At 37.8% G+C, this 23,207-nt stretch overlaps 2 protein-coding genes across 2 annotated transcripts; one reads left to right on the forward strand and one right to left on the reverse strand.

The window, feature by feature from the left end:
* Window positions 1-4,632: 4,632 nt before the first annotated feature.
* LOC121990408 lies at window positions 4,633-5,637 on the forward strand. The gene is made up of 2 exons (XM_042544542.1): window positions 4,633-5,063; window positions 5,503-5,637. The coding sequence occupies exons 1-2, from the start codon at window positions 4,727-4,729 to the stop codon at window positions 5,505-5,507; spliced, it is 342 nt and encodes a 113-aa protein (XP_042400476.1). The 5' UTR covers window positions 4,633-4,726; the 3' UTR covers window positions 5,508-5,637.
* Window positions 5,638-5,906: 269 nt separating this feature from the next.
* On the reverse strand, window positions 5,907-14,756 carry LOC121993067 (translation initiation factor IF-2, chloroplastic-like). Its single transcript, XM_042547739.1, has 12 exons — window positions 12,835-14,756; window positions 12,702-12,734; window positions 12,483-12,596; window positions 11,535-11,684; window positions 11,360-11,458; window positions 11,189-11,251; window positions 10,953-11,108; window positions 10,721-10,786; window positions 7,487-7,723; window positions 7,126-7,401; window positions 6,845-7,033; window positions 5,907-6,493 (listed from the first exon to the last, which is right to left on the reverse strand). The coding sequence occupies exons 1-12, from the start codon at window positions 14,302-14,304 to the stop codon at window positions 6,332-6,334; spliced, it is 3,015 nt and encodes a 1,004-aa protein (XP_042403673.1). The 5' UTR covers window positions 14,305-14,756; the 3' UTR covers window positions 5,907-6,331.
* Between the last annotated feature and the right edge of the window lie 8,451 nt (window positions 14,757-23,207).

Raw genomic sequence — 23,207 nt, forward strand, 5'->3', positions numbered from 1 at the left:
CCCAGGCTTGACATTGGCGTAGTTTGTGTTGCAGGTCCAAGCAGAGTCTACAGGCGGTCAGCGGAAGCGCCACATCCCCGGCTTTCCATCTCTTCGACTTTTGGACAGGATCAGTATTTATTTAATTTAGGTTTAGTTTTTTATTTTATTTTATTCTTTAGTTTGGATTTTATCTTTGAAGGTTTATTTTGGTTTGATTTTAGGTTGTGTATTTTATTTTTAGGCATATAGAATTGATTGAGTCTTACTTGCGTGGTTAGGCATGCTTTCGGAACTCAGGCTTTGGTTTTACTCGTAGTTTGAGTGACTAGAGATATGAAGGTTTTGTTAGTCGAGTTGGACTTGTATCTTAGTTTGGACTTATTGTACACAGCTCTTTGTGATTCAAGTATCATATTTAGGCACTTGGATCTAGTTGTGAATTTTTTTAACAAATCTTTTAAATTGATTATTTCAGTTTTCAATTTAGAGTTTTCTTCTTCAAGTCTTTCGACTTGAGTTGAGTTAGTGTTTTCTTTTTGGAAGTTTAATTGTTCCTTAAGGTGTTGGTTTTCCTTAAAGAGTGGGTTATTTTGTTTTCTAAATTTTATTAATTTTTTACTGAGATGTGTAATTATTTTAAAAAACTTAGCAGTTAAGATAGATGATACCTTGTTCGAACTTTCAGAAACAAGTGTGGACTCGTGGCTTGATTCGTCTTCGGACTCGTCGTCTTGTTCCGTCTCACTTTCTGATTCCGGTTCGGTTGTCATTAGCGCGATAGTTGTAATGCTTCCAATCTTCGACATCTGACTCTTCATCCTAAGTCACCTTATCTTCTTCTTGCATTTTGATGTTAAATAAATTATTTAATAATAAATCACGCTTCGTTACCTTTGCATTACCTGTGCCTTAGTGTAATTCGATCAGTTTGTCCTAGAGCTCGTTGGCGTTCTCGAATGGGTCAACACGGTTTAGTTCTTCCTTAGTAAGTCCACACTGATTGTGTTCATTGCCTTCGAGTCAATCTGGGTCATTTTCTTATCTTTCGGATTCCATCTTTTTAGGTCAATCGGTACTTTTGTTGCTTCGTCTATCGGTGCCCTGTATCCTCGTCGAATAATGAACCATTGATCGATGTCGATCTTCAGGTACATCTCCATCGGTTTCTTCCAATACGGGAAGTCGTCCTGTTGAAGAGGGGGGACGAACAGTGTTGTATCCCTTGTTTTGGGTCATTAAGATAGAACCTTGCACACAAAGAAAAGTAGAAAGAAATCCCAAGACTAGGTCTTGGATTAGTAATGTGGGAGATAATAAAAGTATTAAAACTTGATTGGTGTTGCACCAATTCAAAGTATTTTGCAATGAAAAAACTTGTTCAAAGAGATAATTGTACCAATTTAGACTATATCGAAAAGCTTAAAAAGCAAAAAGAAATTTTAAAAATCACCCCTTGCCTGATTAGTGATTGTACCAATTCAGAACCAACCTGGCTCTGATACATACCACTTGTTGGATAGTTAAGACGCTAGAGGAGGTGAATAGCGTTCATCGAAAATCATGATTTAAAATAAGTTACGCAACGGAAAAGAAAGAACGAAAATGAAACTAGAAGGAAGAAGCAAGTATGCACTACACAAGTAATTTTTTACTTGGTTCGGAGCTTTCGACGACTCCTACTCCAAGGCCCACACTCTTTGAGTGCTTTCAATGGGCAATCACTATCAATTCGAATAATGAGTTACAAAGATTAAGTACAAGAACTAAAATTAATTGTTACTGACAAATAGAAAGAAAATTTAAAATCTTTTGTTCTTTGAACTTCGGAGCAACCTTTCGGTGTCGTCGGAGCAGCACGTAAGAATGAAACTTGTAGCAGATGTTGTGAAGTTGTTGGTCGAAGACCTTTATATAGGCTCATTCCAAGTGCCTGGAACCCCTCTGGGCACCTAAACCGTTGCTGACATGGCGATCTCTCGTCGAAACTTGATCCGTCAAGTTTATCCCCCTCCAGGCGTCTGGACCGTTGACGTGGGTTCAGCCAGTCATCGTACTCCAACTCAACTTCTGGATAACTTTTCTGATCCGAGTACTTGGACCAACCCTGGGCGCCCGAACTGCCCGGGTGCTTAGCCAAGCCACCCGAGCAAGGCAGCTCCGGGCATCTAGACTAACTCCGGGCTCTCGGACAAGCTCTGGGCACCCGGAGTCCAGGCGCCCGAATCCCTTTCGAGCGCCCGAACTCCCTTTTTCAACAACTCCTTCCTTGCAAAAAGGGTTAGTCCATACAACAAAAAATATGATTATCTTGTAAAACAAAGTTAGTACAATATAGCAAGATAATAGCACTAATTAGATCCTGTCTCCCTGAGACCAAGATCTAGTCAAAGTCTCAACTTAGGTTTCTCAAATTAACCTAAGTTGGACCGAGGCCTACAGTTCCCTCAACCAGGAATGCATTCTCACCGGATCTCTCCTTCAGTTGCTTACCTCTTACTTACTAGGTCTTCCCGCCAGTTGTCAGGTCCCGTGGACCCAACTGGACTTCGTCCAATTATCAGGTCCTGCAGACCCAACCTGAATTTTCGCCAGATATCGGGTCCCACGGACCTATCTAGATTTCGCACCAGCTATTGGGTCTTACGGACCTAGCTGAATTTCAGCCTAGTGTCAGGTCCTCCAAACCCGTCAACTGCTGTACACTTGGTAAAACAATTAGATCACAAGACACTCTAACTTTAATCCACTTGTCATTCATCAAAACTTTAGTTAGATCATTTGTACAAAATGCACCAACACAATATTCATGAATAATGTTCATGAACCATATTTATTAATAAAAAATCTTTATAATATGTTAAAGAAATAATAAAATAAAATAAACAAATAAGTTTAAATTACCAAACTCAATAATCAATCAAACAAATAAAAGTTTCAAACAATCATTGAATTGAGAGCTCAATAACATCTAAACGAACCAAGCTCAAGCCAAGCTTAAGCAAGCTTGAATTGAGAATTCGATAACATCTAAATGAACCAAGCTCAAGCTCATAAAAAATAAATCAAGCAAAGCTTGAACAATCATTTCAAAAGCTTGGTTCATTTTAAGCTAGACTCGGTTACTTTATCAAACAAGCTAGAACATCCCAAAGCTCGACTCGGCTCGGCTCATTTACAACACTAACTAAGTGCATTGCAAAGTTACATACTGCATAAAGAAATGAAATCGGACATATGTTGGCAATTTGAGAACGTGATTCTAGAAGTGGGCCAATAAGATTGGTGATTTGCAGTGGGCATGAGCTACTTGTTGGAGTTCTCACTATGACTCAGTAAAAAGTTTGATAAGTATGTATGTCGCAACTTGCAAAGTTTTTAAAGTTCTCAGTGACTATTCTTTAAATGGAAGAGCTAAGTCTAAAATTTGGGAAATTTATAAAAACAAAGCAAGTTTTGAATTTGTGTTTATTTTCCACTTAATGCATAAAATTATGATAACAACATATATTCTTTGTCAAATTTTTTAAAGAAAATCTCAAGACATTTTAACTATTATTATATTTATCTCTACTACCAAAACTATCATTCAAGAACTTAGAGAATGTGAGTGAGAAAATTTTTTCATGAAGTGAAAGTTTTTTTTTAGAAATGAAATTGATATGCTTGTCCTTGATTGTCTATATAAGATTGGACGATCTCGTCAGCAAACTACAGTTGAGCGTTATTCCATTTTGATATTTTTAATGTAGCAATAGATTTCATCTTGATAAAGTAAAATACTCTATTCAATGAGTCATCAGGGGTACTTCTTTCTCTTAGTACAACTTTAGATTATAAAAATTTATTTGACTCAATTAACAGTATTTATATTTGCAAACTTGCAAAGAAATTTTATCATTAAGATTTCACTTTTACAAGACATCGTTGCTTTGGAGTATGAATTGGTACATTATAAACTTAATATGACACAAAATTTGAAGGTTCCAACACTTGTTGAGTTGTGTTAGTAATTGACTGAAAGTGGACTATCAAAGGTTTATATCATGTTGACTAGATTGGTTCATCTTGTTTTGACGTTACCTGTTTTTACCATCATTACTGAGCGAACCTTTTTAGTAATGAAGCATGTGAAGACGACACTTCACAATAAAATAGAGAATGATTTTCTTGAATATCAATTGACATTCTATATTGAATGAAATTTAGCTAAAGATATAGATGTAGATTCTATTATAAATAAATTTTATATTTCAAAATTTTGTAGGGCACAACTTTGAACAATATAATGTAATAATTTTTTTTTTTGTTATATATCTATATAATTTATTATATTTTTAATAATAATATATAATTTATTACATTAAATTCAAGCCCCTAACTTTAATTCTTGGATCCATCTATGAATCGACCCGTCCGACAGCTGTAACAATTAGATCCTTATTTATCTATCTTAAATTCAAAGGAACTAATTTGTAATTTTATAATTTGAAAGGATGATTATGTAAAATTCTACCAGAAAAAGAAAAGCAACAGTCCCGCCTTAACCTTTAAAATCCGCTGCCTTATCGTTTTCCCTCCTCAATGCTCCCGCCTTTCTCGCATCCAACTCCACCCTTAAAATATTCGAAATCGCGCCCCTTTTGCACTGCCTTTGTCTTTGCCTTCGCCTTTGCCTTTGCCCTCCGTAGCAAAGAGGAAACAGTTCATTCGTCTCTCTGATCTCGCCTCCGCCTCAGTGTCCGTGATGAATCAGAGATTCCGGAGCTCCAACGCGAAGCCCACGCCGCCAACCACCAACGAGCGGCTGCACCGGTACCTGAGGCCTGGCGCGCTCGCCCGTCTCCGCGACGAGAGGATCAGCACCGCCAGATCCGCCTCGCTCGCGCTCCTCGACCTCTCGCTGCCCCCCTTCCCTTCCGCCCGTGCCGCGCCGCCTGCCCAGGTCGAGGGGCTCCGCCCTTTCTTCGCCGCCAGGGTGCACGGCCCTCGATTTCCAAGGCGGAAGAAGCTTTCCCCCGCCAAGTCGGTCTATCTGGCCTCCTCGTCTCCGGATCTTGCAGATCCCTTCTTGGACGCTTTCGGTGTGGATCTGGTCGCTGCACATTGAACTTTTTTGCTTTTTTTCTTTTTCTTTTTCCGATTGTTTCCTCGAAATCCTTAATAACAGAGAGAGAAAAAAAACGATCTTTGGACTACCTATATGTTCTGCTTAGGGCTTTGTTCCTTTTCTGCTTCAGCTAACGAAAGAGGCAACTTTCTAATGCAGATTGAGTTAGTTAGACGTGAAAAAAAAAATCGTACTCAAATGTGACAAGTCTTCCTGTTACATGGATGCGCTTCGTTGCGTTTATACTTAATTTTGGTTTATTCTGCTAAGGTTTGTGCTGCTCGTGATCTTTTGTAAATTGTCCTGCAACTTGGGAAAATATAGAAAATTTTAGCAGGCTTTAAAGACTACTTAATTGCATGTGTTATCATACTTTTGCTGCCTGAATGAAATCCAACTACACACTAATGCAGATTGATCCGCCTATTAGGATGCTGTTGCGAACAAGAAATGATGAGCTAGACCATGCAATTGCTTGCATCTCCTTACAAGATCTCTGCTTCTGACATGGAAGAAATTGCAGACCATGTTCCATTCCTAGCGCTTACAATCGCTGTTGCACTTAAATTTGTTCATGTATTCATGTGCATTTGATATTTTAACAGATGAAAGCTGATGTTCTTTATGATTCATTTTGCTTTCAGTCTGTTGATAAATATGAACAATATAGTACCAACAAGTGATAGGTTCATGTTGGAGTAGAGGAATATCATTCATTAATTTTGAGCCAAAATTACTTAATGCCACTACATTGTTCCATCCAACACTTGTTCATAATGTGGTTTTAGCAAAATGGTCATCCACATGCTTAAGACTCTAAAAACAATACGAAATGAAGTGATCTTTCCAAAAGATTGTAGTCTGAGGTTAGTACAAAAATACTGCAGGTACTGAAAACAGAATTGTATAGTTTCCCCATTATTTCATGTACAACCTCTTTATACATAGGCCAAAGGAATGCAAATTATAAAATATCAAACAGCATTCTGACTGTCACTATTAAGTACAGGTTGCCGTTGAGAAGTTTAGTGACTGCCTTCTCTGCAGAGCCCAAAGAAGGGTATGAGCTTTACGGCCGAGAACCACGAGAACCACAGCGTTATCAAAGATAAGTAAAGATTTGGTAGGCAAACTGGCCTGCCGAGAGCTAAATCAGCAATGAACTTTCTTTGGACCACCATCTGGGGGATGCTTTACAATCTCAAATCCACCATAAATGTTAATTATGAATGCTTTACTGCTTCACAAATCAACACCAGCTCTAGTTAATGCAGCTGTGACAGAAGCAGATGCTTCCTCGAGCGTGCGTTGTTTCTTCACTGTATTGAAGGCCTCTATAACATCTCCGGCTTCCCAATCATCAAAATCATCAACACCAATACCACACTCAAGTCCAGCACCAACCTGCAACCATAAAGAATCTTTAAGTTTGCTTGAAACCATCCACTGTGGATTAAAGTGACATTACAACATTGGCTCGATACTTGCAACATGTGGATAGAAATTCTTATAACATTTACGGCTACTGATAGAAGATCATAGTCAAAATTTTGTTAGTCCTGGAGAATGTCATGTGACTTCATTTATAAGCATGACACATTATTGACGATTCTGGCATTCGAAATTATCAAGGATACATTGAACACGATGAAGTACTTTTAGCAAAGCATTGTTACTACGAAAATGTCGCTTCAATGCACCTAAGCTACGCAGAGATTGACACTATAAAGCATCAATTAGATATTTGAGACATACCTCTTTCACATCTTCCTTCACCCGCCTCAAAGAATCAACTGTACCACTGTGAATAATCTTCCCATTTCGAATAACCCGGGCACCACATTCTTTCACTACCTTTCCCTCGGTGATCATGCATCCAGCAACACGTCCGCTGCCACTACTGAATGTTGCTCTAACCTCTCCTGTTCCTATTTGTATTTGTTCCTAGAAGATATAATATAAAACAGATTTTAGACCAGCATCTCTATGGGGTAAGAATCTATAAGGAAGAAGCCTAATATCGGTCAAGTGTTCACCTCAACAGACTCTAAAAGTCCTTCCATTGCATTCCTCATGTCATCTATGAGGTCATAAATGACTCTATATAAATGAATCTCGACAGTCTTTTTGTCTGCATAGCTCTTTACTGAACCGGGTACTTTTACATTGAAACCAAATATAATGGCCTCAGAAGCAACAGCCAGGTCAACGTCGCTAGTGGTAACCTCCCCTGGAGCTTGAAGGAGGAACTTCAAGTTAACATTGTCTTGAGGGAGGACTTGAAGAGCTTGTCTGATGGCCTCAATTGAACCCTACGATGCATATAGGATAAGATGATATCGGGAAACAATATCCCCTGGTATAAACATATAAGATAACATTATTCAGAAATCTTACCTGAACGTCAACCTTTAAAATGATATTCAGCTGATGCATGTCTAGACCTGCTTGTTTTCCCATCGCGACAGCAGAAGCAATGGAAGATAGGGTGACCTTTGTTTCCCCTGCCTTTGCAGATATCCGTGCAACCCTTAATGATTCTGCACGAAGTTCTGCCCTTTCACGTGCAAGATCAAGAGTTTCAACAACCTCAAATTCATCACCGGCAATAGGAACTCTATTCAAACCAATGACCTAGGAAATCAAATGTTCAAACTGTGAGGTAAGGCTGAGAGAAGACACAAACAAAGAACAGAATAAATAGAAATTAATGCAACATGCTACTATCGAATTGTAAGGCACGAACCATGTTTGCCTAGTTCATCACAATATTATTTTTATGCAACATAATTGAAAATTTGAATATTTAACTCTTCCGTGTATAAACAATAGATCACTACCTACTTAGTAACTTATTGAAGTCATCAGAAGTGCAAAAAATATATATTTTATTTTACAGTTTCTATTGTTGTTGTCTCATCCAAACATACACCACTTTAATCGATACAACAAGGGCAAAAATAAAAAGTGGAGCCCCTTATTTTTGGAATCATCAAGATGGTGCTCCACTTTGATTTTTTATCAAAAGGGCGCCCCTCCCCGTGTACAATTATCCAACTACTCTCCACTACACTATTCTCATTATTATCTCTCGCCTATATTTCCGGCCTAAATCCTGAATTGGAGATGCATTGTAGTAGCTACAAACTCGTAGCTGCTACATAGTTGTAGCATATGTGATTTCATAGTTGTTACAAGAGATTATAACTTTTGACTCAAGTTGAACCACGAGACGCGCAATATATCAAATCGAAGCTTCTTCTGATATACATTTGTGCAACCCTTAATGACCGAGTCTTAAGAAAAAAAAACATCGTTTAAAGCCTTTTCAAAGACTCCGGAAAATTTTAGTCCTCTTTATTAAGGTTATTTTCTATGTTGTAGCAATTATGCTTTTACTATTAGTGCAGTTGGCACCAATGGCCAAATCTAAGTTTTGATAAATGGCAAATGGATTAAAGTTAGGTGTGTTGTGATCTAACATTTCTACCAAGTGTGCAAAACTTGACTGGTCTGATACCAAGTTGAAATCCAGCTAGATCTGGAGGACTTAATAGCTAGTGTAGAAGTTCAAATATGTCAAGGAGTGACCCAATATCTGGTGGGAAGTCCAGCTGGGTCCGCGGGACCTAACAGCTAGCTGAAATCCAGTTGGATCTACGGACACTAGCAGGAAGACCCGGTGGACCGAAGTAAAATCAAACGACTCTGCATGGTAAGGTAAGTCACTGGAGGGGAGTATTCCAGTGAGGACGAGTCTCAATTAGGGACTTGTACAGGTTCAATTGGTCCATTTTGAAAACCTAAATTGAGACCATGAAGACAGAGTCTAATTAATACTACTGTTTTATAATTGTACTAATTCTGTTTTGCAGAGTAGATATTTTCTTGTTGAACTAACATGTTTTGCATGAGAAAAAATAACAAGAAACCTCGAGTGAACAGTTCTCGAGGCACCTCCGTTGTTGGAGGCGCCTCGAAAGCATTGGTAGAAGGCCCCGTGCAGAAGGACGCATAAACGCCTTCTATACGACTGAAGGCACCTTGGAGAGCTTTGAAGGCACCTTCAATCGGATAAGGCAGAAGGCTTCGTCGATGATAAGAAGTCGAATCTGTGGGGATATACTTTGGGGTTGAAGGCGCCTCCAGTGGCATTGGAGGCACCTCCAACATTCTATAAAGGAGAGGTTCAGCCACTTTTCAATACACAACTAATATCCGAGCTCAAACGATTCTTCTACTAGTCCGACAGCATTGCTACTCTGCTACTACGCTGCAACCGACTACAAGCCTTGACTTCCATTTACTACGAGTCGGTATATTTTAATTTAAGCTATAATTATTTATTGTTTATTGTTTAATAGAGGAAGTGTAGAGTTGTTACACTTCCTTAGATCATTTCTATTCGGATTACTCTTCTGGCGGTTCCGAAAGAGAATTTAGTGGATTACCCATTGATAAGTCCAAGGGGCCTGGGTCTTGGAGTAGGAGTTGTCAAAGGCTCCGAATCAAATAATCTACTAAGTCATTGTGTTTGTTCTTTTTTAGTTTCCTCTTTTACCTTATTTCCGCTGCATACTCGTTTTCAAAATCGAAAAAGAATAAGTTTTTAAAAATCACGTTATTCAACCCCCTCTCACGTGCATAACGATCCTAAAGCTACAACTGTTGTAGTTGTAGTAGCTATCATTTCATAGTTGCTACAACGCGCCTGATCAATTCTAGATTTAAGCGAGAGTCAGAGATATAGACAGGATAATAATGAGAACAGTGTAATAATGTCAAGCAATGTACTAAAGGATAGTTATGCCATTTTACAAGGTGGTGGGGGCCCTTTTGATAAAAAATTAAAATGGATCGCCTTTTTGACGACTCAGAAAATAGGAGCACTCTTTTGAATGCATCAAGCTCACATAACTTTAACAGCTACAACAATGCATCTATTTGATATTGAACATAAAATCAAACAGAATAATATAGTAAACAAATCAAGTAAGCATTTTGCAAAACCTCTCTAGTCCAACATTTCTCAGAAGTACTGTTTTTGATGCATGAGCATACAAAGGATTTATAAATGAGTTTCCCACGTAAGATTTCTGCAAACTAGAATGTGAGAAATGGAATGTGGCCACTCCCTAATGAAATAGAAAAAATGATCTTTTGTGTGGTTATTAGTATTTAACAAAATTTGAAAACAAAAAGCATGAAAAGAAACTAGTATTAGATAAACATCTTAAATATAGGTTCAACTAATATCCAAACCACCTAGTTGTAAAACTGTATCTGATTCTCGAAATTGTACTAATGACACTTAGTTTCAGATACAGATTGTTGATGCTTTCAGGACACATAGATGGTCAAAAAAGATTGAAATTCGTTAATGACATTATTGACCTTAGCTTATAAGTCACAAGGAAATACAAATACTGGAAAATGCTTTAAATCAAGCAAATGCATTTAATAGGTGAGCAAAAGATCCAAAATGCATTTACATGCTAAGTTCGTTAGTTCCCTCTGTTTCAAGCATTGAATGGAGTTTCAAACCATATTTATCCTTGTTGTAACTATGTTAAAAGAGTTGTAAACTTTGGATTAATGGTGAAGAAGATAGCATGAGCTGAGGAAACCAACCTGTACTGCCATTGACGGTCCAGCTTCATCAACACGGCCTCCTCTATCATCAAACATAGCGCGCACCTACTCATCAATTTAAGCAATGAAAACGAGGTAGTAAGCTATCAAAATGAAGGAACCAAGGTCAATACAGCTTAACGATTTGAGAAGAAAAACACAAATGCCTGTAAAAACTGTAAATATGTTTCAGGAATGATTTTCAGGGCAAGTAACAAGTCAAAAGGAGCACCTTTCCATAAGCTTCACCACAAACTACAATGTCACCCTTTTTAAGAGTTCCATTTTGCACAATAAGTGAGGCGACAGCTCCCTTTGCTTTATCAAGACCTGCTTCTATAATGGTGCCTTTAGCATTTCTTTTTGGGTTGGCTTTCAATTCTTGCATCTTCACAATCATGAAAAGGATGATTCAGATATAAAATTTGACAAAGGAAACATCTAAGAACCTAAGCAGAATGTTTATACCTCTGCTACAAGCATAACAGTCTCCAGCAATTCATCAATGTTCTCACCTTTAAGAGCACTGATCTGATTCAAGAGATAGAGAATTAAAAAGTATGAAAAAAGGAAGAGCATGTCTAGTTTTTTTTTTGTTTTTTGTGTTTTTTGGTGTGTGTGTAGAGAGAGAGGAGAAACCTGAACCATAGGGATGTGACCACCCCAAATTTCTGGCATAAGGCCAACAGAAGAAAGCTCTTGCATTACCCTTTCTGGATTTGCTCCATCCTTATCTACCTGAGTCCATATAAGAAAGAAATAATCAGTTTTTTGCATAGCATGAAGAACCTATATAGCAGTCGATGAAACATGCCTTATTGATGGCTATGATAATAGGCACCCCAGCAACATTTGCATGAGCAATTGCCTCATTAGTTTGTGGGCGAACTCCATCATCAGCAGCCACTACAATGATTGCAATGTCAGTTACTCTCGCTCCACGAGCCCTCATCGCACCAAATGCCTGTTGCAAATCAGTTAGAATTTAGTCTCTCAAATGGCTCGCCCCACTATTTAACAAGGTAGTCAGGACTTCAAATGTCAATTCAAATAGGAAACTTGCATTGTGTTAAAGCCAAAACCATTTGGAGGTCCCAAACAAAAACTTAGTAAACATAGACTTAATCTCTCAAATGGCTCATCCTACTACTTAACAAGGTAGTTAGGACATCAGGTGTCAAATTCAAATAGGAACCTTGCATCAAGGATTTAAATATTGTTCCGTGTCGACTGACATGAGTAAAGAATCTCATGCCGCTAACTGACCGACACATAGAACTTATCGACAATGAGATTCTTTGGGATGATGAAGAAGCTTCTACGACATCCCAGACAATGATGAAGATTTTGCAAGTTGTCTAAGATGATGATGAAACTTCCATGACTTGTCTGAGACAACAAAACTGCTCAAGGCTTCCGCAAACTATCTGAGACTACGCGAGCTTTCGCATGGCAACTAAGTGACGAGGTTAAGTTGTTAGAGTTTTTGTTCTTTTTCTCCCCCAATCTTCTCCTTTTTATCTACTCCTCTCCAATCCCCCCTCCCAATCGTGTGTTAATGTCATGAGCATCATCTATCGCGCTGTTAGCACAACATTGAAACATCTTGTTCCATCTGGGAACCAAAACCCTGACTCAAAATTGAGATTCGAAACTTTGGATTGCATTGTGTTAAAGCCAAAACCACTAAGAGGTCCTCAAAAAACTTAAAAATCAGTTGAAAATCCTAATAATGCAAGAAAAGGAGCAAGATATTGCATACCTCATGGCCCGGAGTATCAAGAAATATGCATGGCTGAGGCTTCCCATCTACTGGGACAAGAACCTTGTATGCTCCAATACCTTGGGTTATTCCACCTGCCTCTGATGCAACCACCTGTAGAAGTAAACCTAACAAAACTTAAATTGCCTTCTGAAATTGAATTGTGTAGATATTCAATCAAACAGATCAATATTCTGAAAGAAAATATTCTGACGTTACCCTGCTCTTTCGAATATAGTCCAGCAATGTTGTCTGCATAGGCAAATTAAAGAAGAAAACAATTTAAGGTTCATATATACATGGATTTAATCACTATAATATGGAAAACAAGAAATAAATAAAATAACTGTACCTTCCCATGATCCACATGCCCCATGATTGTAATTACAGGAGGCCTATCTTCTAGCATGTCCAAGTCCTCTTCATCAAGTACTTCTTTCTTCTTTGCCATCTCTTCCACTCTAACTGAATCAACTTCAATTACTTCCACATCATATTCCTTGCATATCATTTTAACCATGTCTTTATCTAGAATGTGGACTGCATCTGGCTTGACCCCTCTTGAGAACAGAAATGCGAGAATATCTGCTTCATTAATGGCCAAGTTGTATGCTAACTCCTCCATGAGCATACCCTCCTCACCTACCTCAAGTATCTCAACCTTTACAGGTTCTGCAGCTTTAGCTGCTTCAAGTCTTGCAGCTTTGCGGCTTGCCTTGCTCCATTTTCTTCCTTTCCTTTGTTCCATGACCCCAGGGATAGGCACATTAAGCTCTGAAGCTTCCTCTTCAGATATCTCACCATCTTCCACCAGCCTTCTACGCAAACCACTAGTAGAACTAGATTTCTTCCGACGCTCATCTTTGACTTTGGATGCCAAGGACCCTTTTACTGGCTTTGAAGGGATTGATGTCATCACTGCAGCTGCAATTGGATCAACAGGCGGCTTCTTGGATGCAAATTTATCTATAAGAATGGGTTTTCTTTCCTTTGGGGCATCAGGTTTCTTCACTGCAGAAAGGGAGGGTGAAATAACAGCAGGTTTTGCTTGCAGCTTTGGTCGGGCTGGAGAAGGCATTTGAGGCTTGATAGGGGATACAGCAGGAGTTCCCAATATCTTTGTCCCTTTGGTTAAAGAGGGTTCACTCTTCACTTCACCCTTGGGAATTTCTTTAACCACCGTTTGTGCACTTGTAACAGGGTTCCCTTTCCGCCAAACACTCTTAACAGTCTTCGATTTCCTTATAGTTGGAGTTGCATTTTGTGGCCTAACTTGTTTGGAGCTGCCATTGGCCACACCATTATCCTTGATAGCTTTATCACTCAAGTTCACTGAATTAGTGGTCTTCTCAAGCTTTTCTACCTTCTCTAAAACCTCACTAAGAGATTCTACTACTTTCTCTCTGTCTTCCAATGAGGTTGCTGGCTTCTCTCGAACAGCCAAGTCAGGCGACCAAATGGCTGAAGCTGTGTTTGGAGGATTTACTGGGCCATTGGGGCGTGCTGCCAGTATAGGCTTGGGGGTAGGCTTGATAATGAGATCAGCATCCTCGTCTCTGCTACCACTACTGTTAGTGATCTTCAATATGGAATCGGCAGATGACGGAATCCCCCTTTCCTCGATTAAATTAGTGGTCACCATACACCTATAGACACGACCTCCAAGATGATGCCATTGCCTCGGGCTGAGGAAGGTACCGAATCGAACCCCAGAAACAACGTGAATCCTCCCGACGGCGACGGCCGTCGGCGAGACCTCTAGGAGAACTGGGGAGACTGCCATCGCGCCTCCCAAAAACGCGAGGGAAGCAGGGCAAGCCATGGCATCACACGAATAGCCCTGAAGCCACACAAACGAACGATTCTCTCCAAACTAGCATAAAAATACCATCTTTCGATCGCAGCTTGATCTCGGACGGCAAGATGCAAAATAAAGTTCGATTTTTAAGCCAAAAAAATACAAACTTTCACCAAAATCTCAGATTACAGGTTCTAAGAACCACAAAAAAAAAAACCTAATGTTGTGCCAAGAGATTTTCCTGGTAGCGGATAAGGGCCAGCGACAGGTTGTGGAGAGAACAGTACCTGAGCAGCATGAAGCAGACTCGCGGTTATTTCTGCCCCCCACGAAAGCAAAAAAACAGGGGGAAAAGGGGGAAATTTAGGAAGGAAATCTGCTGTTTGTCGTAGTCTCGTAGAGAAGGATGTGGCTCGCTCTCCGCCTGTCGTCGATACGTTTGTGATGATGAAGGTTTGTGGTTGAAGGAAATCCCTGCTCGTGTTCTAAATGTTTTCTAAATTCATGTGAAATACTTATTGTCGTCCTAGAATTTTGCTTAAATAGTAAAACTCAAATGTTTTTTTTTCTCTTATTTTTGATAGATTTTCCCTATAGAAATCTCTAAATAAAGAACAATTTTAGACCCTTCTTGAGTTTTTGTTAAAACCTCGACAATTATTGTTCGTTATTTTTTTGGTTCAATTATTGTCAATAAATAAAGATAGAATTTTGTAATTAAAAATATTTTTAAGATATTTAAAATACGTAAGATTGTGTCACTTGATCGGGTATATGTTTTTGTCAATGCCCTTTCTTCTCAAGTAAGCGGGCCGTTAAAAGCGTGGCTGGCACGTGACACGAGTACGTGTCATGCTGTCGTGCGACAAACACGTGCTTCGTTTTGCATTCGTCAATTTATCAAAGGTGCACGTAGAAATCTAAATTTATCAAAAGGCGTACATTACTTTGGTATTTATCAAAGAGCGCACTTTTTTAAATGTATTTCCTATTTTACCCTCCTGATAATTTGACTTTTTCTACTATTTTTCTTTTCTTCTCTCTCTTCTCTCTCTTCTCATATTTTAATACATTTGAAGAAGCCAAAGAAATCCACAGGAACTTAAATGAGTGCAATCGGAGCTTTCTAGGTGATCAGTGGATTTCAGTCAAAACTCACTGATGGACCTAGAGAGTTCTGATTGCACTCATTTCAGTTTATATGGATTTCTAAAATTACAAGGAGTTCAAATATGGTGTCCATTATTTATTTTGGCTTTTTATAGATGTTAACAAGCAAAATCAAAGAATCGGCATAAAAGCTCACGATGGGCCTGATATCATTCCATATCAGGCCCACGTTGGGCCTGATTTGAGTCCATATCAGGCCCAATGTGGAATTTTTTACCGATTCTTTAGTTTTGCTTGTTAACATCTATAAAAAAGCTAAAATAAATAATGGACATCATATTTGAACTCCTTGCAATTTTAGAAAGTCTAGGTCCATCAGTGGGTTTTGACCGAAACCCACTGATCGACCTAGAAAGCTCCGATTGCACCCATTTCAGTTTCTATGAATTTCTAAAATTACAATGAGTTAAAATATTGTGTCCATTATTATTTTTGGCACTCCTAGTGGTGGACTAGAGGTTTTGAAAACCCTAAATCTCTCTTTATTATTGTTTTTTTTTTTGTTGTTACTAGGCCTGATATCTCCCATATCAGGCCCACATTGGGCCTGATATGGGGAGATATCAGGCCCACATTGGGCCTGATATGAAGAGATATCATGCCCACCCATATCAGACCCACATTGGGCCTGATATGAAGAGATATCAGGCCCAACGTGGGCATGATATATCTTCATATCAGGCCTAAACAAAAAAAAAGGAAAAAAAAGAAAGAGAGATTTAGGGTTTTTCAAAACCTCTGGTCCACCACTAGGATGTACTCCTTGCAATTTTAGAAATTCACAGGAACTGAAATGAGTGCAATCGGAGCTTTCTAGGTCGATCAGTGGATTTCGGTCAAAACCCACTAATGGACCTAGAGAGCTCCGATTGCACCCATTTCAATTTCTATGAATTTCTAAAATTGCAAGGAGTTCAAATATGATGTCCATTATTTATTTTGGATTTTTATAGATGCTAACAAGCAAAATCAAAGAATCGTCATAAAAGCCCATGTTGGGCCTGATATGGAATCATATCAGGCCCAACGTGAGCCTGATATCATTCCATATCAGGCCCAACGTGGGCCTGATATCATTCCATATCATGCTCACATTGGCCCTGATTTGAGTCCATATCAGGCCCAATGTGGGCTTTTTTGCCGATTCTTTAATTTTACTTGTTAACATCTATAAAAAGTCAAAATAAATAATGGACATCATATTTGAACTCCTTGTAATTTTAAAAATCCATAGAAACTGAAATGGGTGCAATCGGAGCTCTCTAGGTCCATCAGTGGGTTTTAACCGAAACTCACTAATCGACCTAGAAAACTCCGATTGCACTCATTTCAGTTCCTGTGGATTTTTAAAATTGCAAGGAGTCCAAATATGGTGTCCATTATTATTTTTGACATTCCTAGTGGTGGACCAGAGGTTTTGAAAAGCCCTAAATCTCTCTTCTTCTTTTTTTTTCCTTTTTTTTGTTTAGGGTTGATATGAAGAGATATCATGCCCACGTGGGCCTGATATCTCCCCATATCAGGCCCAATGTGGGCCTGATATGGGAGATATCAGGCCTAGTAACAACAAAAAATAAAAAAATAAAAAAAAATAAAGAGAGATTTAGGGTTTTCAAAACCTCTAGTCCACCACTAGGAGTATCAAAAATAATAATGGACACCATATTTTAACTCCTTGCAATTTTAGAAATTCATAGAAACTGAAATGGGTGCAATCGGAGCTTTCTAGGTCGATCAGTGGGTTTCGGTCAAAACCCACTGAGACCGAAACCCACTGATGGACCTAGAGAGCTCCGATTGCACACATTTCAATTTCTATGGATTTCTAAAATTACAATGAGTTCAAAAATGATGTCCATTATTTATTTTGACTTTTTATAGATGTTAACAAGTAAAATTAAAGAATCTGCAAAAAAACCCACATTGGGCCTGATATGGACTCAAATCAGGCCCAACGTGGGCCTGATATGGAATGATATCAGGCCCAACGTGGGTTTTTATGTCGATTCTTTGATTTTGCTTGTTAACATTAATAAAAAGTCAAAATAAATAATGGACACCATATTTGAACTCTTTGTAATTTTAGAAATCCATAGAAACTGAAATGAGTGCAATCGGAGCTCTCTAGGTCCATCAGTGGGTTTTGACCGAAACTCACTGATCGACCTAGAAAGCTCTGATTGCACCCATTTAAGTTCATGTGGATTTCTAAAATTACAAGGAGTCCAAATATGGTGTCCATTATTTATTTTGGCTTCTTCAAATGTATTAAAATGTGATTAAAAATTGACTATGTTATTCCTATCTTCTGCCGACAGAGAAGAGAGAGAAGAAAAGAAAAACAGTAGAAAAAGTCAAATTATCAGGAGGGTAAAATAGGAAATGCATTTAAAAAAGTGCACTCTTTGGTAAATACCAAAGTAATGTACACCTTTTGGTAAATTTAGATTTCCACGTGCGCCCTTTGGTAAATTGCCGTTCTGCATTTCCTTCTAAGGTTTTGGGTCGACTTTATGTTAGAACTTATTACGTTCGGAAGTCCCCGGGGTATGGTGCCGCGGTAGGACATCTAGATTGTCACCCAGATATCCGTGGTTCAATCTCCAGCTACGGTGTATTTGCAGGAATTTTCTTCAAATGGGGAGCGCAATCAAAGGATGTTAGGCGTCTGGGTTGACTGTCGCGCGCGCTTCCCAATTTACCCTGGTGGCCGATGAGAAACTTTCGTGGGGCCGGGTCAGTCACCCCCAGGGATAATCAATGAGGCTAACTGAAATTATCATTTTTTTTATTACGTTCGGAACCGACAACTTAGATTATTTAGAAATGTCGATTCAATCTTTTTGACAAGTCGACTGTTAATCTTAACTATCCAAGATAATTATAATTTATGATTTAGGAATCATCGATTCACGATTTGATTTATGATTTATCACGATTCACCACAGTTCATCATAGTTCAAGATTATTATATTAAAAAAAATAAAATTTAAAATTTTTTTAGAAAAGAATTTGCACTCATTTAAGTTACTTATGTATCCCCTTAGGGTATTTGAGAATCAAAGTTCACATGTTTCTTTTACATTTTTACCCTTTTGCATTTGAAAGTGATATTGTCACTCACTTCCATTTCTCGTTCCTATTTTATTCTTTCTTTCGGTATCAAAATCTTCAACTTTGTCATCTAAAAGTTGTATTTCTTAGATTCTTTTCTCGGTTCTGATTTAATCATTGAGTAATGCTTGGATTTTCAATGAGTGGAGAGACAAAGTTGATTGTTGTTTATCTAATATGTTGTCGCCACACTAAACGTCTGCTCCACAGCAACAGTTGATATTTGACAAGTTAAAATTTCTTTGGTAATCACAAAGAGGATGGGAAAGTTTGAGCTTTCTGTGACTACTACTTTAAAATATCAAAATTTTTACTATCTACTTCATTAAAATCAAAATAAGTCGTAAATGAATTCTCAAGTTTTTGTGTCGAACTTAAAGATACTCGTGGACGTTTCGTCTGTTATTTTAATAAAATTTATGCTTTTGTAAGTTTTGAATTACTAGTAGCAGTTTGTTGTATTTTAGAAATATTAGTTTGTATTTCATATTTTATACAATATTGATTATAAATATCATATAAATAAGAAGAACTTATGATTGGAATTAAAGCGTATTTTTTATAAAACTTCTAATTTAAATCTAAGATGTAAGTAAATATAATTAAATAAATTTCAAGAATAAAATAAAAATATTTTTTCATTTAATTTCCTTAAATAATATACAAGAAGATAAAGATTCATTATTAATATGTCATGTAAAATTGAAAAATTTTCTAAAACTAACTGACCAGTAGGATAATAAACACCGAAAAGTTGTTTAGTTCATCATTAAATACTTTTAAAATTTTACAAATACTACTACAAATATTCTATCATTGTGAAAATAAATATATATTAGTATTAGTTTTTTTACAAACAAATGAACTTAATAATTCTTTATATTGAAATGAATCTTATAATAATTTGCAGATTGAATTACAACGTATTAATACATCACATGAAAATTTTTTAGGCCTTATTCCATTAGTTTTACAAAACTTATCTCATTATCTATAATGACAAATATGAAAAAATAAACCACCAATAATAGGTTGACAAACAATTTTTAGATCATCTATACAAGCAGTATTGAAATTGACATTATCTAATATATTGAAAATATTTTATGAGTTAATACAATATTCTTCTAAAATTAAACATAATAATTATGTGATGTTATAAGTATTATGTGATTCATCAAAAACTCTATGGGTGCGTTTGATTCAAGTCATCATGTATAACCTTGGTTATGTGATTACCAAGTAATCACATAACCAAGGTTATGGGGAATAAAACATAACCAAATGTTGTTTGGTTCAATCTAGGTAATGCAACAAAAACATATTTGTTTGAAGGTTTTAATGAATAACCTAGTTTAGTATTTTACTAAATTACTCTTAGCTACAAAATCAACTATACATAATAATAATAATAATAATAATAATATTATTATTATTATTATTATTATTTAAACTCAATTATATTTTACTATATTTACACATTTTTTTTAATTTTTATATATTTTTTTATTTTGTTTTTTATGTTTTTTAATTTTTAATTTTTTATTTTTTTTAGTTTTTTTTTAGTTTTTAGTTTTTTATTTTTTAGGGTTTTTAAATTTTTTAGCATTTTTTAAATTTTTAATGTTTTTTAACATTTTTTTATTATTTTTTACTTTTTAAAATTTTTTATGTTTTTTCTTTTTTTTTGTATTTTTTTAAAAAAATTTAATGTTTTTCTATTTTTTTTAATGTTTTTTTGTATTTTTTAAAAAAATTTAATGTTTTTCGATTTTTAAATTTTTTTATTTTAAAAGGTTTTTTTACCATTTTTTATTTTTTTATTATTTTTAATGATTTTTTATTTTTTTAAAAAAAATATGATTTTTTATTTTTATTTTATTTTTTATTTTTTTCATTTTTTTCTTTACATTTTTCTTTTATCTCAGGATATTTTGGGTAAAAAAAATTCGATAACCCCGGAATTAAGAAAACCTCAGTTTTTTGAGGTTTTCCGATTCCTGGTTGCATGCCCCATTTTGCTGACGCGTCGGGCATGGAACATTACTCGGGAATCATCGATTACCTAAACCAAACAGGGTTTTTGTTGATAACCTTGGATAGATAACCAAGGTTATCAAGGATAACCCCCAACAAACGCACCATATAAGCTAACAATCTTTTTTTGAGATTTCAAGAGTTATTGATTCAATGATAAGTCATATCCATATACAAATGTGTTTTCCAATGATCACTCCAAATATCATAACATAAAAAACTTTATTAACTAATTTACTAAATGTATTAATTAAATTCTTTTTCCCTTATTTTACTAATTTTTAAATTATACGAGTAAGGGTAATCCTAGGAACATGTTTAGCATATGGATTAAGAGATTCTTTACTAGAATCTTCAAATGTGCATTTAGATCCAAGACTAAAAAAAAGATGTTATACGGAAACAAATTTAACTAATGATTCTCTTAATTTATTATCAAAATATAAAAATAAATTGGAATCAGTATTATCGCTAGTTGAAGAAAATCTAGATAATTGTATTTAAGAACGATTGAGTCCATATTCCATCGGGTACTTCGTTTCTACATGTTATTTCAAGGACCCATAAACGCCGCTGACTTAAAATATATAGGAAGCATTGCATGACTTACATTTTGCACATAATTCTCCCGATGGAAGAGTGATTTTCTCAAAATGTTTAGTGAAAATAGAGGACTTTAGAGGAGAAATTTTTCAAGCCTTAGGAGTAATTGTATCGGTACTTCCTTGTATTTCGGGTGTCGAATTTGGAAGGTGCTCGATCTCATCATTCGTGGATTGAATGTTGGGGTCCTCGCGTGGATTTATTATTTCCTTTCCCTTTTGAGCTCGAGATGATGCACCTCCACGATATCCTTCCATTATAATCGAAAATTGTAAACGAGAGTGCGTAGAAATGAAGACGAAAAATGTATAGAGAATACGAAATTGAGATTACGAATAGAGAAGATGTGTATGAAAATGATGAAATGAACTCCCTATTTATAGAGTTTAGATAGTGATCCGGTGGTAAAGTGGGGCCCGTCTGGCAGGAGGTCAAAGTGGTCAACATCCTAAGCATGAGGTTGATCGGGCGAGCTACCTTCCTGGTCAGCATGAAGAATAGTCGATCTGATATTTCGACAGCTCGGTCAGATACCGAGCTTCCGACGCTCATAAAGCTCAAGCAGGGAGGGACAAAAGCCGAGCAGTCGTCTCGCTCGGCTAAACAATAGACGCAGCCTCAACCCGGCAGGCAGGGCTTCCTCGCTTGGCAAGGCGGAGCCGAGTAGCAGATCATTGGCCGAGCGGACGCTCGACCCGACCATTGTATCACCCAGACGACAAACTGCTAAGCGGCTCTCCCGCTTGATCCAATAGCAAACAAAAAGGGCAGTTGGCGATATCTTTCTAGTGACCAGTGTCACCGACAGGCTGCATGGTTGGCGGCATGGGCGGGCAGAGAATCGTACGGTAGAAGCTTCCACTGTCACGTTAGGGATATGCTCGGGATGTTCGGGTATGGCGTCAGGCACGCTTTTCTGACACGCCCTTTCCAGGTATGCTTTGAGAAGCGCGCACACCTTGGGAAGCATGCACGCGCCTCCTGGTAGCCCTATATAAGGACCCCCAGGCTTCGACGGAGGTATGTTCACTACTATAGCTACAGTTACGTTACTGCTCCTTTCTTCTTCATTCGCTTGCCGCTAGTAACTAACTTGAGCGTCGGAGGACTGTCACTGGGGAACCCCTCCCTAGCTCGGCACTAACGACTTGTGTTTACAGGCTCAACTCGTTGGAGATCCGCGTCATCTTCAGTCGACATCTAGTCAACGTGAGCACCATCTCCCCAGCATCCGTCGACTCATTATCGGGCAGGATCAAATTTGGCGTCGTCTGTGGGAACGCACCTGAATCCGAGCCGAGAAGATGGAAGAATTTAGACGTCCCCACACAGTGATGCTCACGCAAGAGGAGCTCGACACGCTCATACAAGTACGGGTGGCAAAAATAGTCGAGCAGCAGCAACAAAAGGCGCTAGCTGATCGGCTGGCGCAGCAAGCAACATCGGCCTCAGGAGGCCGAGCGGCGCAAGAAGACCGACCGGAGCAACTCTCCATATGGGGACAGAATAAGCTGCCGACCGACACTCCTGGAGAAGCTCCTCCTGCACCCATTCCGTTTCAACCGACGTTGTTTCAAACGCCCTCCAAAATAGCGCAAGCAAATCAAGAGCAAGAGCAAGGATCCACATCAGATGAAGCTCTCGTTCGGGACGTGTGAAAGGGCAAAGCAACCCGAGCTGGTCTTTCTCCCGAGTGGATCAATCGGCAATTCTCTGAGGCAATCCTGCAAGATCCACTGCCAAGGCATTACGCCCCCTTGGCGATCAGAGAATATAACGGGTCGATCGACCCGGATGACCATCTCGGTAAGTTTGACAACGCCACTACTCTTCATCAGTACACAGATGGAGTCAAGTGTCGAGTTTAATTTCCTCACTACGCTCTCCGGCTCGGCCCAACGGTGGTTCAGAAGGCTGCTGGATGGGTCTATCCGAAGCTTCAAAGACTTTCGAACGACTTTCCTCCACCATTTTGCGAGCAGCAGACGCTATCAGAAGAAAAA

This window comes from Zingiber officinale, chromosome 6B (genome assembly GCF_018446385.1).
Source record: "Zingiber officinale cultivar Zhangliang chromosome 6B, Zo_v1.1, whole genome shotgun sequence".
Taxonomy (NCBI): Eukaryota; Viridiplantae; Streptophyta; class Magnoliopsida; order Zingiberales; family Zingiberaceae; genus Zingiber; species Zingiber officinale.

Bases quoted from the DNA above. Each gene is read 5' to 3' on its own strand.
- LOC121990408 (XM_042544542.1), top strand. From the start codon at position 4,727: ATGAATCAGAGATTCCGGAGCTCCAACGCGAAGCCCACGCCGCCAACC.
- LOC121993067 (XM_042547739.1), bottom strand. From the start codon at position 14,304: ATGGCTTGCCCTGCTTCCCTCGCGTTTTTGGGAGGCGCGATGGCAGTC. The intron at 12,735-12,834 runs GTACAGTTATTT...TTGCCTATGCAG, and splicing joins GGCATGTGGATCATGGGAAG to ACAACATTGCTGGACTATAT. The intron at 11,109-11,188 runs GTATAAACATTC...ATGATTGTGAAG, and splicing joins CTGTTATGCTTGTAGCAGAG to ATGCAAGAATTGAAAGCCAA.